Source organism: Mytilus edulis, chromosome 1 (assembly GCF_963676685.1).
Source record: "Mytilus edulis chromosome 1, xbMytEdul2.2, whole genome shotgun sequence".
In the NCBI taxonomy this organism is placed as follows: domain Eukaryota; kingdom Metazoa; phylum Mollusca; class Bivalvia; order Mytilida; family Mytilidae; genus Mytilus; species Mytilus edulis.
The window spans coordinates 106953731-106973223 of record NC_092344.1 but is presented as its reverse complement, the minus strand read 5'-3'; the positions used below and the strand labels follow the sequence as shown (position 1 = coordinate 106973223).

Below are 19493 nucleotides of genomic sequence, written 5' to 3'. Positions count from 1 at the left end.
TGCCGATTATTTTCTACATAAAAACGTCGTGTTCAAATGTGAAATATTTTTGGGGTTGTCATTTTTTTACGATTACACGAAGTCATATCTTGTTTATTATATGGAGGGTTAGAATAAGTGTGCAATTATTACTGACATTTAATTTCATCTTGATTTTCATTATAGCGCAAAATGTCTTGGCAAGATAAATTTGAACCATAATAATTTAAAAAGACCGTGACAAAAGGTGAAATTCTACAGTAAAACATGCTCCAAGATAGTACAATAAAACACGAAATAACCAACACACAAGCAAATCATTACAAAGCATATTGTTTTTACATGGTGAATGGTCACGTCTGGCTATGATTCACATCAAGCAAATATGTCTTTAAGCAACTACCAAAGGTCAACCATTTGCATTATGAAGTCGTTAAAACATTATATTTTTTAAAGCTTTTCTTTAAACGAATTTTTGCTGTTGGTTATAAAATATGAACTTGATGACTTGTTTTCAATTGTCAGCTCTTCGGAACATGTTTTATAACCATTAAGAAACTATGGTTTCAAGTCCCTAAGGCAAATTTGACCTTGAACTGACATTTATAAGTGTTTTTGTTTGATTACTTTAGAAATGGACAACCCGATTTTGTTATGTATTAAGATTATTTTTTAGTTATATATCTGCTTATTGTTTTTCTTGGGTTTTTTATTTTTTAGCTAAATTCAGGAAAGAGTTCTTTCTAGCATGTCGGTGTTCATACAGAATAACAGAGAGAAGTTCAAGCAGACCAGGAATGACCTTCTCAAGTACACATTACAGTAACCATGAAGGTCAAAGACACAGTTGTCATACTGAGCAGATTTCCTTGACAACAGTCAGATAAAACAATTTATATATAATGATGCACTGTTGTCATTGTTATTCAGCATATCATACTAAAGAGGTGTAATAACACAAATGTGTTTGTCCTTACCTCGAAACTTTTTGGCGAAATATTTCTCTATAATATCAACCCAAGTTTCACTAGTTTAACGATGATATGTTTCGCAATAGTCGAGTGATCAAAGATTAAACAGTAATATTTAGTGACAAGTGATAATAAAACATACGCAACCGATCGTGCACTGATAACTGTCATCTCTCACTCCCAACACCTCCAAACGTATGAAGAAAAAAATCGAGGAACATTTTGTTCATATTTTATACTAAGATTAGTTCCTATCCACGTTTTTCCAAGACAGATTTAAAATTAATGATTATGATCAGAGATGTTTTCTCTAGAGATAGATTCAAGTAAGACAACACTACTACAAATGATTTGTAAAGTTTGATCTTAATGGTTCACCTATAAATATTTTAGGGGAAACATCGGATATCCCGCGTCCCAGATCCCGGAGTAGTTCCACGACATATACATTCCAAACAAAAGGCCAAATCTGCGATTTGAAGTTATGTCAATATCAAATATATAGTGCTTTGAAAGATTATATATCACATCTGATCAATTTCCGGTGATACATTACCTTTTAATGAAAATGATGGTGTATTCATTTTGTGTCTGTGCAATTACCATTGTATGATACAAACCTGTTATGTTTTCTGTAATCATATACAATTCTTTTCAAATGATTTTGGTAACTGAATCATTTATGTTGAACGAAAGTTTTATTTATTATTTCAGACTGTAAAGATCACATGGTTAATTTCTTAAAGTTTTGTTTGTAAAATATCCTGCACTCAGTTATTCAGAATTATTGTGTTGATATATCATACCTAAATGATCGCCATTGTTGATAGTTGTCTCATTAGCATTTCATACAAAAGGCTATTGAGAAATCAACACAAGTATCGAAGATTATATAACCATTTTGAATTCCTTTTGTGTTCTTCCGTTATTTTCAACATCTCTTCATTCCCAGTGTACAAAATCAACAGACGTTTTCCTAAATATTATTAGATTTTAGAAATCCCGTGTAAATTTAAGGAAGCCTACAACAGCTATGATCACAATTTATAGTTATTTTAATATTCCTTAAAGTACGTAACTGAGACAATAGTACTTCAACAATATAGAATAGTAAGACATCAAGATGTCAACATAAGATATTCGACAAAAAAACGAGTATCTAAACCATATGCAAATTTCGTACTCCCCTTTTCCTTGTAATTTAGTTTCTGTCACATTCAAATTCAACACGGTTTCATCATTTGGATATCTATGAAATCAGTTACTTCTAAGTGCAATTTGAAATGTTCATACTTCCATCTCGAAATAAGTGTTTTAACTTCAAATATACGGTTAACGTATTATAGTATTATATGATGCCAATTAAGGAAGTATCGAACAAAGGTATCGCATAGCTTGAACGACGGTAATTGTATATTTTGTTTTAATATATGTTTGGTGGCTGTCTACAATAATATGAAAAAATATATTTAAGTTGTAAATACTTCTTTTGGTAACCGTTTGATAGATTCATTATTAACGTATTTGGAAATTTAGCCACAAAATGTCCAATACTTTATGCCATTTGCTGATCTACGTTTCAATAACAGTGATGACTGGACTTCATAACATCAAGGTTAAATAATTCCCCTTTTCCCAGTTGGATTCTAATTGTGATATACATGTATTAAGTGTTGTAAATGTGACAATATTACAATAAAGTAGTTGTTATTTTGTGACTTAATGTGTTTAAAAAAAGGTATAAGTAACATGAAATAGAGATATTTAATGTACAATAAATCTGACTAAAACGAGAAGGTGGTTAAACCATCTTATTGTTTACACCGGAGGGAAACACGACGAAATGGTATGGTCAAATAGATATATGAAGATTGTGGTGTGAGTGCCAATGAGACAACTCTCCATTCAGATAACAATTTATAAAAGTAAACCATTGATATAACAGCCAACAATTTTCAACTTTCAAGTAGAACGAACTACCGTACTACGAATGCCGTTCGTGTGGAGCAAATAATCTAAAAAGCTATTCCCCGAAAAGTATTTATTGACATCCGATAACAAGCATGTAATTTATTTAAATATTTAATACATGCCATTGAATGCGCATTTATGAATAAATACTGTAAATAGTTTGTTAATAACACATGTATCTACATGCATTTCATCCTGTTACAGGCTAATAGTTTCGTTAATTAAACTGGTCTAAGAACAAAATCTGCTCTTGAAAATTCCAGTCTATTAAAATATGGGAAATCAGATCAACCTGAGACAAAAACTTGCTGCACACGATAGCAAAACAATTGTGTTGTATATCGTTCACTAACACAGCTTTTCTTGTACGGTATATGATGTAGCAATTATTACACTCACAGTCTTTGAATATTAAAAAAACATAGCATACAATCACGATTCTTCACATGTAAACAACATGAATATCAATGAAAGTTTGTACCCGGGGGGCATTTAAAATTACTTGTAAACAAGTAAACCTCCTAAATGACAGATCTACATACACGAAGTCACTATAAAGACATTGGGGATTAAATGAAGTAAAAAAAAATATAATTTATTCTCGGGTGAATGCAGTTTTATTTGTATCAGAAAAAGAAGTCATAGTAAAATGGTTCGTCGAATGTGATCAACCTAAGGCTATTAGTATTGCATCATGGCAGAGATGATATTCACATGCAGGAATACAAAACTCAAATAAAATAGATAAGTTCTTAAAATTTAACTACTATATACCGTAAATAAAACACTCTTCCAATTGGTTATCTATTTGATATTGATCGAAAGATCTACCAATTATTGACAATTAACTCCAACCTAAATATTTAATAATGAATAAGTGGGTCATAAAATTTCGATAAATAGCATCTGCTTTTGATGAGGGGTCAGTACTATATATATGGCTTTATATCTATGGCCAAACCATCGACATAAATACTTTCGGGGTCAACTAAATAAATACTCAATATTGGTTTATTGTATGAATATGTGTGGCTATTATCCCCGAGTAGATGTTATAAAATGCACGAGCTTGCGAGACCAATGTATTTCTATACCAGGGGTACTATTCAACATTATCTTACCTCCAATACCTTTCTACGAATATGATTGATTGCTCTTACTTCTTATACATTTCTAGGAATATGATTGGTTAAATGTTTAAAAGGTAGGACTTATTGCAATACACGGTTAGTAATGGAGTTTCGTCCCTATTAAAAAAACATGGCGTCGAGGGAAAATCTGAAGGGTTTCAATAGACTGATGATGAACGATTGAAGTAGATTCATAAAATACATTTAAAGGTAACAAGTTGTTATTTTTGTCTTTAGTTCTTGTATGGACAATTGGAAGTAGGTTCTTAATGTCAATATACTAATATACTAGTCAACAAAAGAAACGATACACGACTTTGAAATAAAATTTATCAAAAAGTATTAAATATAAAACAAAATGAGATACACCATTTTAAAAAGCTTTCATTTGCAATGTATGCACATGTGATAATGAAAATCAAAACTTGTCGGAAAGTATCTAAATTCCGTGTGAACGATTATAGGGTGCAAATTAGTTTTGCGGAAAGTTGAAGAAAAATCGACACGTAATTTTCTAAGTACTAAATAAAATTTCAAATTTGTTTAAAACTATTCAATATGCTAATCAAGTTGTATTTCATGTTGTAACTAATGGGTTAAAATATTTTTTTTTTTTCAAATTTTTGGAGAAAAAAGTTTTTTTTTGAAATCTCAAAAAATGCAATAAAAAGAAATTATTTTTGTTTCAAATCAATGTTTTAGATATGAAAACAACACACAGTAAATTTGGAACCTTTCGGATTAGTTTTAAGATTGTGACCGCTTTTTGAATATCACTTTACACATACTGTCTATGGTAAATCAGTTGATAATGTATACATTTTAACGATTTCTCGTGGGGCCGAACTTTGCTTAACAAATAAACAAAGAAACTGTATGATTTTTAAAAACAATTTGAGTCAAACATTGTCTTTACCTTTAAATGAGAGGTTGGCATCATTAGTTGGAACTTCTGTTTTTCAAATTGTCGTTTTATGTAAATTGTGTAAAAAAAAAAATCGTCAAAAAACGTCACGATAGCAAAAACATATTTTTTTTAAACGGATTTATATTTCCATAATGATTAAGTATTAATACCTTCAATATTGGTCCTAAAAACGGAAAACTTTATCTTTAATTTGAAAAAAAGTCTTGTATCGTTTCTTTTGTTGACTAGTATAGAAGTCGGTAAGATAAATTCGTTACAAAGTGGGTTAGTGACTCAATACGATATATATGGGGACATTAAATTCCATATGGGATTCGCTAATTTACTGACACCCATATATATCGTATTTGGTCACTAGCTTTGCTCTAACCCCATATGGAATTTACTGACCCCATATTTATCGTATTAGGTCACTAGCACACTATGTAACTAATATTATTCCATTTGTTATTTTCTAGTAGTTTTTCGCCTGAAGAAAAGTGCTCGTCAACGCACTAACGTCACGTGCTTTTACAGGTATAATGATGGTCACATGTTTGGTGTACAATTAATTTCGTTGAATAATTGTTATGTAGTAAATAAATCCTTCGGAAGATGTAATAAAACAATGACTGTATTTTGTTTCTGTAAATAAGTGGCGGAATTGACTTTTGGAAAACTGATATTCACTTCAACGAAATATGTCGTTTAACTGACTTTTGAAAATTTGATATTCACTTCGGCTGGTAGTCACATTAAATATCAGTTTTTAATTAGTCAATTAAATCACATATTTACCTCATCAAATAACAGGAATTGTATAATATTCATGCAATAATCGTTTTATTGTATAGCAAAGTTTAAAAAGGCTGTCATGCTCAGTAAATTTCATTTTTTTAAAGTCAATTAAACCACATACTCACCTCATCAAATACAGGAATTGTATTATATTTAAGCAATAACCCTTTTCTTGTAAAGCAGATAAAACATATGTTTGTCATTGATGACGTCGATAATTTTAAGCTATCTTCAATAAGATAGAACTTTTTCCGTGAATCCAATCTAATTTAGTTACGTACTGTGGTAAATATGACAATGTTCTACAATAAACAAATTAAACATTGTCCTCGTAACTGCGAAAGACAAATCCAAATATAATGTTTAAGCTAATATTTATAATTGACAAACCGGTTTATGATCAATTATTGAGTGAGTAATTTGCGGGTTATTGTCTTTTCGTGTAATTTATGATGGCATGATACTAAACCCTAAACTGGTGGGGTTGCGCTTGATTTTTATATGATGGGGCACACTCTTTCGATTAGTTAAATTGGTGTTTGGAGCTGGTATGTGAATAACTGATGATGTTCTACACGAGGGAATGATTGTGTCAAGTTGGGAATATGACAATCGTTTTTTATTTGTTTGCTGTGTTTTAGCGTTTTATTTTGCCATTTGTTCAATGATTTTCCGTCTAATTTTTTATTGGAGTTCGGTATTTTTGTTATTTCACTATCAAGTAGTCCTTTGTTATCATACGGCATATTCTATTAATATCCAAAAAAAGGTATTACATGCTTCACAGAGGAATAAGATATCAATATCCTTTTTTTCTAATTTTCAACATATTTGTTACATTGGAGGTAGACTTTTTGATAAATTGACGGCATTCCTATGGTAACGAACTTTGCGCCTCTCCTAGTCGACCTCGTCTTTTTTTCAAACAAGTCGGATTTCCTTCAGACACTTGTCAAAAACAAGATCAAAGAAGCCAGGTCATTTAATGTTATGTCAGATATATATAGATGATGTTCCATTAACAATCCAAATTGTATATCCCCTAGAATTAGAAATTAAAGAAACAACAAACACGACTTCCTCCGCCTCATTTCTAGACTTATATCTCGAATTTGACATACACGTTCCGTTTTAAATATTCCCCAGAGAAAGGTATTTATGTGATTTTACTTTATGTTAAATTTAAGTTGACAATTTCCATTTTGCTTAGTTTCTTCCTTTTCTAACATCGAAATCTTTTTTGGTTCATGCTTATCTGTTCGGAGTTCGTAGTGGCGTTTACTAAACTAGTATACATTATTGTAAAGGGTCATCTGAGTTCCGACTCCAGGAGCGGGATTTTATCGGTGCGTTGAAGACATATAGGTGGTTTTAAGCTGTGTTTCTGGTATCTTATCGGATTGTAGTCTTTTTACACATTCCCTGTTTCAATTGTCAATTCTATAAATATGATATCTAATTACACGGATTCCGCTTAATATTATTAATAAAACATTTGAGATAAAGTATATGTTTATATGTGAAATGAAAATGACTATTTATACGTTATTAAACTTAAAAACATGACAAGACCAAATCTTGAATTGGGAATAATCCTTTCTGTCGCAAAATTTAGGACCAAACCAAAACTCAAGACAAGACAAGACAAGTTTATTAATACACTCAGGCACATATTGTGTGCAACAAGAGCAGCATTATGTAGTATACAAAATAATAAATTGCTCAATAAATATAAAAAATAAAAAATAACGCAAACCTTTTATCACTACGGGTGAAAAAGAAGTTTTCAGTATCTGTGAAATAAGTTTAGGATAGAACTAGCATAGAAATAATTTTTCAAGATAGATTATTGATAGAGTTCATGCACTTCGCACTAATTTGTATAGGCCAGGCTTTAAATTACGTATTAGGTTCGTCAGAATTAATTCTATTCCGCTTCAGCATTTCCCGCAGATTTGGTATCGGACAATTCCATGAGTTAAAATCACTGGGTCGGGTCGAATTAATTAATGGACATTTATCCGATAATTCATCGGCTTCAAAAATTTGGCTGTTTCTGTTCGGTATTTCCTTGCGATCCATGTATTTTGATACTCTGTCATCGTTTGTTTTGTACAATTCTCCTTCTATGAAAAGTTTATCTCTTATCAAAACAGCTTTCTTTCGGTCTTTTTTTGCCTGCTTTAAAACAGGATATAGGCTTTTCCTCTTCTTTTCAATTTTTACAGGAAATTGTGCGCGGACAGAAATGTTTGTCCCCTTTAATTTGTGACAGTTCCTCATGACTAACTGTTTATCTTTCAAAGATACAAACTTAATCATTATATATTGTCTTTGCTTTCCGAAACGATGTAGAGAAACGAAATTCATATTTTCAACGATTCCGAGTTTTTTGCGGATAAAATCCCTTACAATGTTCTCTGTATCCCCATTTGGCTCGTGCTTTAATCCGGATATAATGATATTGTTAGTCATTGATCTCCATTGTAACTCTTCGACATTGCTCTCCATATTTGACAATCGGTCATTGACGCATTTTATATCGAATGTGTTTTCTTTGTTATCTTTTGCTTCTTCTAGCAATGATATTTTCGACATATTTTCTTTGCAGCGATCTATAATTTTATGCACAACCGTACTCATTTGTTCTCCTTTTTCTTCGATCATTTTATTTCGGTTCAACACAATTTCGCACTTCTGTTCCACGTGTTCAATTCTTGTTATCATTGCGTCTAATTTCCCCTCAAATTGCGATATCCTTGAAACTTCCCGCTCAAGCTTTCCACATTTTGTCTGGAGATCTGCCACGACAGCAAGTACAGAGTTTAATATAGAGATAGTTTTGGTATCAAGTGCTTTGTATTCCGACATTATTATTCAAAATATATATAATAAAGTTATTGTTGTTGCAATTGAACGCCGAGAGAACAATGGAGAACTATCAATCTCCACTAACAACCCGACGACGTTAGCAACATTAGCATTAGCTACAAATCTCTTGTAGTAAACGAAATATTCAGAATATTTTTCATTATTGTCGTGAAATCTGTAAAGTTGTTGAAAAATTAATTTTACCGTTCGAATAAAATCCTCAAAATCTATGACTCCATTCCATTTGTTAAGTTTATAAGCTGGCCTAGATCTTACTAGTTAGAGTTTTTGCAGGAGCAAAAAAAGCATGACTGTCCTTACCAGTACTTCCGCCAATGTCAATTCTAGATGAAATACAAGATACAAAGCTGGACAATTATGTAAATGGGTATCCACTAAAAATTAGGAAGAACATCTTCTACCTTATAGGGGCAATATTAAACTTGGTGCAAAGTGTAATGATTTTTTTCTAAACTTGTATATATAAATATGATTTCATGCTCTAAGTAAAACTGTAAATAACTTATTTTATTATCAAACACTAAATATATTTTGATTTTGGCACTAACAAAAAGAATATTGCATGGGGCTTTTTCTGGAGTGACAACAACATAACAAGTATGATAACATGTTCGTAATATGATAACAAACTATTTAGCAATTCATGAGAAGAGATAAAAGAAGTCCCAAAGAAAACAGAGTACAACAGAGCTATTTTTAATCAACAACACTCGATTATTCAACATACATTTTTTTTTTTTATTATAAATGATTTTATTTAGTACATATGTAATTATTATTTCCGGTATGTTGTTTTACAAATATTTAGCAACTCTGGATACGTTTATTTTAATTTATGTACGAATTTTGCAATTTGTCAGTACCATCATCTCTTTTTCTTTCAAAAGCTTAGCCTATATCTACGACCCCTTGCACATATTGAGTATTACTACATTGATGTCATCTGTACAGTGCATGTCAAGAAGATAACAACGCAATTAGTGAGACTGTCAGGGCTTTTATCACATATTCTTCATATTTCCAATATATAGAATGGCTGTCAATCAGATTAAATTTAATTCTTCGCTTAACTCATTACTTTCACTTTATCACATAATTTCGGTCGACAAGCAGAAATTAAAAATCGGATATATTTGCACATATTCTTTTGGACTTGACAGATAGTTTACATTAATTAAACGCTTTGTCTCTATGTGTAAACATCGTTAACACGTCGAGTATAAAAGTACTCGTCACTGTAAAGAAGATACAACTTGTTCGTATCTTATTTATACAGAGATTACCATAATGAGGCTTCAAAATTCATTCCATTCTTCAACCACTATAAATGTTTGTTCACGAATAGTTGTGAAGGATGTCTGAAAATCATTGTGTCTACAAGGTGGATTTAGTGCCCTGCTGCTCGGTAAATATAATAAAATGACATCGTTCCTACCTTCAGATTTGTAATTCTGTGATTGCATATGGTTATTTCACGAATGTAGGTGCATAGATGGGTACATATGTAAACTCAACTAAACTTTAAGTAAACGTGGAGTAAGATTATTCACAATAATAATTCTGCGCATCTAAGTGAAAAAGTATGAGGTCAAGGGGTAAAACAACACCGAAAATGGATATATATATTTCGCATTGTCAATATTAGTACTTTGCTCCTCGGACTGTCTGTCCGCCCAAATATCTGGTGTCCGCAACTTTGTACTAGGTAAATCCTGACATTGATTCGTGTTGTTTATCGCTAGTCTATTACTGAAATGACTTGAACTGATCTTTTATAAGTAAGAAAAATTGCAATATTATAAAACACATTTGCCAGTTTGAAAATATAGTTTAATTCTCCTGCTGTATCATCAAATTTGTTTTGACTTCATTATTGCTTCCGTTCTTGTACTAAGATTTTATCAGTTCCAAACATTCGTGTCTTTTAAACATCCTGATGATATTCAAACCCCACCTTAAATGTTGTATTGTACTTAAAATCCTCTGTAAGCTGTTGTTAATCTATTCCACATAAAATGTTTCCTTCATGTGTCTAACTAATGGCGGTAATAACTTCTACATATGTTGTTTGACTGATGGAATTTAATGCTTTTTAAAATTTTTAATTGTTTCACCTTTATACGCTCAGGAAATATAACGTTAAAAACAAGCCTTAATGTCAGGAAGACTTGATCGGGATGGCCGAGCACCTGTTTATGTACAGTTGCGCTAAAACTATTATAAGTCCAAATAAATAAAAATAGAAATAAAAAGTACAAAGATTTATTTTGGTGTGGTAAAACAAACAAGAAAATATACATTTTTTTGAAATGCAAATGCAGAAAATACTCGTCTGGTTAACATCTTTCAAGTTTTTACATATAATTATAATGTTAAACCCGCCTGTATACTATCTAACCAGCACGTATAATGTTAAATCTGACAGTAACTAACATATCGAAACTTAATAGAAAGATTTATTTACTGCATGATTTGTACAAAACACACAAAATCAGCAATTTGATGAACTTTGTCAAACTTTGAGGTTTTGTTTACAAAATTCAAACGTTTACGACTTAAAACCAAAAATTTGGCAGAAGAAAAGTATCGAGAAACATATCAATTATTGTTCCTCGTGTCTTTTAATTTATACATGTAGTTTTCTTGTTTTTCTTGGGTAAAAACATTTTGGTCTTGGGAATATAAGTGAACATGTCAAAAATATTCTTTAATGTATACTTAAAAATCTATTATTCCGACTCTTTAAAGTGCAAATGTATTCGTGTGTTACCATGTATTATACTTCTATTGTTTTACCAAAACAACCAAATGCATGCTATTTTAAATTATATAATGAATAATCTTGTTCATTCTTTTTAAGTTCTGTTTTAAATCTATTTAAAGTGCATCAATTAATATGCATATTTTCAGATAGCGAAAGACAATTTTGTAATAACAATGCATTAAGAGATATTGAGGTTATAACTTCATTTCAGTGTAACCACGTGTAATTAAAATTCGAAGCCAACAAAACACTGCACTCTTTTAACTGACATATTGGTACTTAATAGGTCCCTGCGGCGACCTCTTGTCAAATACATTTTCATTAAAATTAAATCGAATCATATTTAGTAGAACCATGTTTTAACACTACGACGATATTTAAAATTGAATAACTATTTTAGACTAGTTGCTCTACTGAACTTAGAAACATAAAGACATAATCAAACTTGAGTACATGATTAGCAATAAGACCCCGGATGAAAACCAAATGTAGTTGCAATACGGAAAACGATTTCCGAAGTTTTGGTACTGGTTCCGATCCTTCCTAGTTGAAAAGTTAAAGTACTACAGGCGTTATATCAAAAACGGAATATATGTATTTCTGTTTAGAGATTACATGCATTTTGGTAGTGGACAGCGTTAATCAATTCGATCGTCAGAGCTCGTAGAGTCAAGACACACGAAAAAGTAACTATAACTATTTCTCAAAAAGATGTAGCTTACCAAGGCCCTGTAATTTGGTCAAGCTTACATAATCAAGAGTCAATTGTACTATCTCTATAAAATTGTGACATATTGTCCTGTGGTATATAATTGAGGTGACTATATAATACTGTCACTTTGGACCTCTGATACTTTGACCCGGCACAGGGACCAGGGACACACCATATTTTCAAATAGTACCTTTGAATCAAAGAACTTAAGTACTGCAAAGCAAAAAGGCGAACAGTCATATATCTACTTTTGAAGTAAGGTTAGGTCACAATTCCAATAAAGCGTCCCTTGTGTTGTTATGTTAAGGGTTGCATTCAGTATACCTACCGGAAGCAATATTTTGTTTATTATCGTTTGACTTTTATATCTAAATTTCAGTTAAGTTAAGGATACACATAGTACCTCAGTTGGTTAACATTATACAGGTGTTGGCTCAAGACGAAAGTTCTTCCGAGATAAAGGAGCCTCAAATCAGTTGAAACCTTATGATATTCAAATTGTTTACGAAACCCCCCGTCAATTTCTGCGATAAAAAGTCAACGGGGAAGGCACCAGGGACAAGCATGAGTAAGCGTAGAGATATTAAGGTTAAAACGTACTAAGGGTTAGATGCTTGAATGACTACAAGTTATATTTTGAGGCATGTTCCTCTATTAACGGTTAGGATAGCCTAGAGAATTGTTATACTTAGCGGTTTCCCTAACATATCAGGCTCAAGGGGATCTATCAGATTCCAATAGAATTAAGGCGTACCCCACTGCCTCAGGAGAAGTTATGGAAACATTGGTTAAAGAACACTTCTTGGATGAATTGATTAATACTGAAATGCGTATAAAAATTTAAAAAATCACGGACCTCTGATACTTTGACCCGGCACAGGGACCAGGGACGCACCATACAAGGCCAATAAATCAGCCGCCATGGGAAGAAGAAGATCGACATATTAACGATATGATGTAAACAAAATATTGAGCCTTCGGAAGGACCATGGTTCTTTGGGATAGTTTTGGTTAGAAAGGGATGGGACCACTATGTTTTGTGTAGACTATAGAGAGTTAAACACATGCACTATCAAAAATGCACTCGTTGCACCAAATTGATGATTCGCTTGAACAGTTGTTAGGAAACAAGTGGTTTTCTACTTTGGATTTATGATTTGGATATTGGCAAGTCAGATCGTCCTAAAACGACCTTTGCCACACGGATGGGGTTCTATCAGTTTCGCTGTATGCCATTTAGTCTGGCAAACGCCCATGCCACCTTTGAGCGGCTAATGGAGAATGTTATAGCAGGGCTCCCATGGGACATTTGTCTCGTATATCTAGATGATATCATAATTATGGCTTAGACTTTTGATGAAATGATGCATAATTTACGCAAGGTTTTTGTAAAGTTACAAGGTGCAGGGCTTAAACTCAAATATATATTGTTTATGGAAGATTCGGAAACAAATTTGAAACAAGTTGTCATAATAATAAAAGAAAGACTTGAAAATCTTGAGTTTTCTCATGGTAATAGGACAGCAATTACCTCAGAATCAGTAGGCATGGGTATACTAAGAACATATGGAATAGGAACATCAGTTTGTTCAGAGACATGGCAAACAAAAAACCATAAAAAAATGTCAGTTGGGCTAAATTTGAACCTGGCAACATGGCTTATGTATATTTTCCCGTTAGAACCCCGGGTTTATCGCCAAAGTTCACAAATCAGTGGCGTGGTCCATATAAAGAGCTTAAGATAAACTCAAGTGTCACATACATCGTCGGTAGTGGAGTAAGGGAGTGGGTCAAGTCATACATGTAGATAGGAGGCGCCCTTGTCTCCAAAATATACTAAGGGGTCAAACCTTCTTGACGAACAAAGTCCTGAGAAAACAGGCGAGTTAGAACCAAAGATTCGTGAATTTCTCATTTACTTTTTGTCTTTAGTGTATCTAAATGATCATAAGGATATAGATAATGATAGGCCAATGAGGTTAAGTAAACCTTCATCGTGGATGAAAGACTACGATCGTTCACTTGTTTAGTTTTTTAGTTGTAAGTAGACAGTGTAAATATCTATTTTAATAATGTTTTATTATTTTAGATCTAAATATGGTTAAAACTAAGACAACTCCAGCAAAGTGCTCGCAGGAGGCTCACAGATGTCCTGTCCGTGGGGATAGGTTTTCAACATCAAAAGAGTGTGGTGACCACATAGTAAATTGTTGTAAGGAGAAGCGGGTGTCCACCTGTTTCGTTGGCAAAGATCCGGCGTGTATATGCGCAGCCCATCTTGAAAGAAACATCAAAAGACACAACAAGAGGAAATACCAGAAATATGCCATAGATGTGCCGGAAAATGATTCCGATTCTGAAGAAATCTAGTTTAGTCAGAGACCGACTATATCATCCTGCATGGAAATCACGTCGGTCAATTTAGAGGTACAATCAAGCCCGGAGATAGCATCAGTAAGAAAACCAACCAAACCTCTGCCAATTTTATGTTCGGCCAAAAAGAAGCAGCTGATGGAACGCCTGCCAGATAGTGTGAGACCAGATAAAGTCCCGAAGACTACTCCCAACGCAGTAAGAAGTGATTAAGTAGTGGCTTCCTCTATCACGTCTCCATTTCAATTTACAAATTCAGTGGCACATACTCATGTAATTCGCCAAGAAGGTGGTGTCTTTCGTCAGCCGACTTGTGATTCGTTTGTTATTGGCAGTTGTTATACTTTTTCCGACGTTTTGGTATTGGTTCCGATCCTTCCTAGTTGGGAATTAAGTGCTTAATATTAAAACGTTAAAGTAATATGAAATAAATTTATTTCTGTTCAAAGATTATATGCATTTTGGTATATCTACTTTTTGTTGTGCTGCTATGGACCTCCGTTAGTTCAATATTTCGATAGAAATTGCCTGTGGAAAATTGTTGAAACTGACATTGAAAATATCCTTATCATTATGCCCCTAAATTCTTATCCTATTTTTGATGAAAGAATTTACCTTATTGCACAAAATCATGATGGAGTGTCTATACATGTACTCAAATGGGAACTGAGAAAAGGGGGGGGGGGTGAAAGACTGGTAAAAAGTATGAATTAATTTTTTTTTGTTAAAAGGGTACAAAAACCTGTACTAGTAAATGTTGACTTCATTTTTTTTTCTAACTGGGGGTATATCTTCTTATCACATACAAATGAATATAATTTTTTTTAAGTGCTGAAAAACATGCATTTAGCTTTATCATATGTTTTTGTCTCTCGTAAGTTCAAATATAAGTAAAAAATATTATATCATGATGGAATTTTGGCAGTTGAAAATGTTGGTCGTAGGGCGGCAATTCATCGTAATATATTTTATCAACGGAATGACGGATTGAAGATTATTATCTGTTGTTTAGAGGAGCAATGATTAACCTACAATAATTCAGACAGTTAAGTCAGTATTAACAAGAAAATTGATAGTTTGTACGAAACTTAAGAAATTATGAAAATTAGGACAAATCACCAAAAAGAATGTGCTAGATAAAAGTGAAAATTGATTAGTATAACATCTGAGGTAATGCCAGTGCTTTATCGCCAGATGAAAGGTTAGTTTTAATCAATTTTAATAAACATTGTTATTTTGACAACTCTATGGCTTAAATGATGCTATCATATTTCATGACAAACAAGAATGTGTCCAAAGTACACGGATGCCCCACTCGCACTATCCTTTTCCATGTTCCATGGACCGTGAAATTGGGTAAAAATCGCGTTTGGTATTCAAATTAGAAAGATTATACTATAGGGAACATATGTACTAAGTTTCAAGTTGATTGGACTTCAATTTTATCAAAAACTACCTTGACCAAAATCTTTAACCTGAAACTTCCACTTTCATTTTCTATGTTTAGTGGACCGTGAAATTGGGGTCAAAAGTATAATTTGGCTTCAAAATTAAAAAGATTATATCATAAGCAACAAGTTTACTAAGTTTCAAGTTGATTGGACTTCAGCTTCACCAAAAACTACCTTGACCAAAAACCTTTACCTGAAACTTCCACTTTCATTTTCTATGTTCAGTGGACCGTGAAATTGGGGTTAAAAGTCTAATTTGGCTTTAAAATTAGAAAGATCATATCATAAGCAACAAGTCTACTAAGTTTCAAGTTGATTGGACTTCAGCTTCATCAAAAACTACCTTGACCAAAAACTTTACCTGAACGGACGCACAGACGAACGGAGCCACAGACCAGAAAACATAATGCCCCTCTACTATCGTAGGTGGGGCTTAAAAAACTCAATGCACAATATGCATCTGATTACGTTTGGTTAGCTTTCAAAAATAGTTTTATCAATATAGAAAACCGAAGCAATTTAACTCGCGTCTTGCGTATTAAAATATAATCCTGGGACCTTTGATAACTATTTATTCGAAATCAGATAAAAACTGAAAAGTTTCGTTTTCGGACACTGTATAACATAATGAGCAATTTATTTTTTCTTTAAAAATCATTACTAGTTAATACCTTGGGTTGGAAAAGATTCGTATTGGTAAACTGAATGTTCAAAGCAGAAAAGGCAAAATTTGTTTAATTACCTTTCGATATTAATTGTCAGCACATCTGACGGTTTTCCTCACGCCTCACAAAAACGACAGGACCCATCACGAGAAAGTGTTAAATATTGTATATAGAAATAAAGAATCAACAAATGCAAAGTTTTACTCTTTGATTATATTATTTGTTTCAGACGAGATGGTAACAGAATGTTCCCCTCGAATAAACCAATTTCATAACAATTTTTTATTTCATTTTTCCTGTATTTGTGTTTGTTTGATATTTTGTAATTGTGTGTTATATTTCATTGTATTTCATGAGGACCTCAGGGGAGATTAGCTTTATAGCTAACTGTGTAACCCTCTTTAAATAAAAAATTATTATTATTATTATTATTATTATTATTATTATTATTATTATTATTATTATTATTATTATTATTATTATTATTAATGAAAATCGGCATTTTAACATGAAGTAGAATAAATTCAAAGATTGATTGACTATTATTATTATTATTATTATTATTATTATTATTATTATTATTATTATTATTATTATTATTATTATTATTAATGAAAATCGACATTTTAACATGAAGTAGAATAAATTCAAAGATTGATTGACAAATGAATATTTTAATTCCTTCAGGTGACACTCCAAATGTAATCTGGTCCAATTGTTATTTATCAAATGAAATAAATTTTAAATCGCATGAAACTCTCATTGAAAAGAAATGTTCATTATCGTTGATTGCCATTTCATCCGATGGAATGAAATAGCAATAGAACTTTAAGATACATTTGTTCTAAAAGGACAACATGCTTGTTGCTAATAGGAATGCTCAGAAAATAACTTTTAACCGAAACAGAGCTGGAGCGTTGAATAGTGTGAAAACTGATATTAATAAAAAAAAAAAAAAAAAATAAGAAAAGTATAACCACCGATTGCTTTTTTTTTTAATTCCATTTTTTGTTTATAATTTATTACTTGTCAAACAAAATATTGTTCATTACTGCATTCAATACATCGCTTAACTGCATGAAACAACTTTACTGTAAATTTATCTAATTGTTTACATTTTCTTTTTATGTTTTTCTTTGACTGTTTGTGTACGGATTGATAATTTAGTCTTAGATGCATGATTTTTTTATAACTTGTTAGTGGCTTTGAACTAGCTGTCGGTTAACTGTGAGTACTCTCAGATTGTTCCGTGTCTTTTTGTTCTTGGGATGTACAAGTACCCGGCCACGTCCACTTGTATTTTTGTCCATCTGATGAGTTAAGCCTTTTTCAACTGATTTTATAGTACGTTCTTATGTTGTACTGCACCATCTGACCCCCTCTTTCTCAACAGTACTAGGGCAGAGCACCATTCAGGAACTGAATGCTGAATGACCCCTGCCTCCAACATTTTCTTTATGTGGGTCTCCTCCTCCTGAGCAAACCCAATAGGGGTTCTTCCTATTCGTTGCTTTATCGGAGAGTGTCCCGCAGTGTCAATTTGATGCTCAATGGCTGAAAAGTTCCCTAAATCAAACTCACTTGCTGCGAAGACATCCCCATACTCCCTTAACAGAAATGCCAAGGCTTCTTGCTCTTGGCTTCCAAGCAGTGCCTTGGAGCGATCAAAGAGATCCCTGAGGTGCTCTGGGACTCCCTGGTCAGACTCTGTTGGGCCAGTACCAACCCCTGTACCTACTACTCGTACATTTGATGGAACTTCTATTGTCTCCACTTCTACTGCCTGGGCAATTAATTCCCCTTGACACACGTGAACATGCTTGTCTGAAGTATTTATCAGACACACTACTGGTTGGCTTCCCCTGCATGTAAGGTGCGGGGGACCAAAACACCAGAGTGGATGCCTGCCTCAACAATATAACTTGGTAGGGAGAACCTTGACTCCCCATTTACTGGCACTCAGGCGCTAGGTTATTTACAGACTCTGCGTCCTGAGTGTCCTCCCCTTTAGACTCTGATGGTAACGCCCCTTCTGCCTCTTGTAGTTTTTTTGGGCATTACCTCCTTCCCCGGACATACTGATTCTGGACAATGATATCCCAATGTCACTGCCCCCACATTTTGTTCCCTAAACTGTACATCTGCCAACAGACCAAACTCTAGTTTCGGGGGCTTGCTCTGGCCTCTGGAGCTTCCCCGTTGGAGTTTAACGGATTTGGTGTTGTACGAGTTTGGTCAGCAAAAGAGACAGATCTCTCTTTAGACCGCAGGTCTGGGCACTCATTTTGAAGATGTCCAGGCTTATAGCAGTGATAACATACACTTTCCCACCCAGACCCTCGATATGGGGATGGGCTTCTTGATTGGGACCTTCCCCTAAATTTTGGGCAGTACCGTTTGAAATGTCCCCTCTCCCTACAGTGGAAGCATTCTCTTGTAGCTTGCCGTAGGGCGAGTGAGGAGTTTCCTAGATTGGTCCATCATGTCGTCCAATATTTCATGGATTTGACCAAGTTTATTTTCAAACTTCTTATTAGTCTTTTCTAATTCACTTTTCCATGTACTCCCTGGGGCCCTCTCGGGGGCCATAGTAGCCATTACCTTTGGTACCTGATACTCGTGGAAAACCTCTGGGTGGTCTTCATACCACCCACCCATTACCTGCCTACCTCACGCCTATTTAGCTTACCATATATTGCCTGGGTGTTATGTTGGAACAGCCGTATTTTATCTACGGCCTCCTCTATGCTTTGGGCTGAAGGTTAGAGACTTGCACCCCCAACTTCTTGTTTTCGATGCCCTGGAACAGCCGCATTACGGCTTCCTCGTACATGTAATAGTCAGAGAGGTTTCTAAATGCCCTCATGGCCAATGACAACT

At 33.4% G+C, this 19493-nt stretch overlaps 1 protein-coding gene across 1 annotated transcript in view; it reads left to right on the top strand.

Annotated features, from left to right (window-relative positions):
• Positions 1-2668, top strand: part of LOC139499146 (orexin receptor type 2-like) — a 70314-nt gene extending 67646 nt beyond the window's left edge. The window contains exon 6 of the mRNA XM_071287830.1: positions 700-2668. Coding sequence (XP_071143931.1) covers positions 700-866 — 167 coding nt within the window. The 3' untranslated portion in view covers positions 867-2668. The remainder of the gene's footprint in view (positions 1-699) is intronic.
• The last annotated feature ends 16825 nt before the right edge of the window (positions 2669-19493 follow it).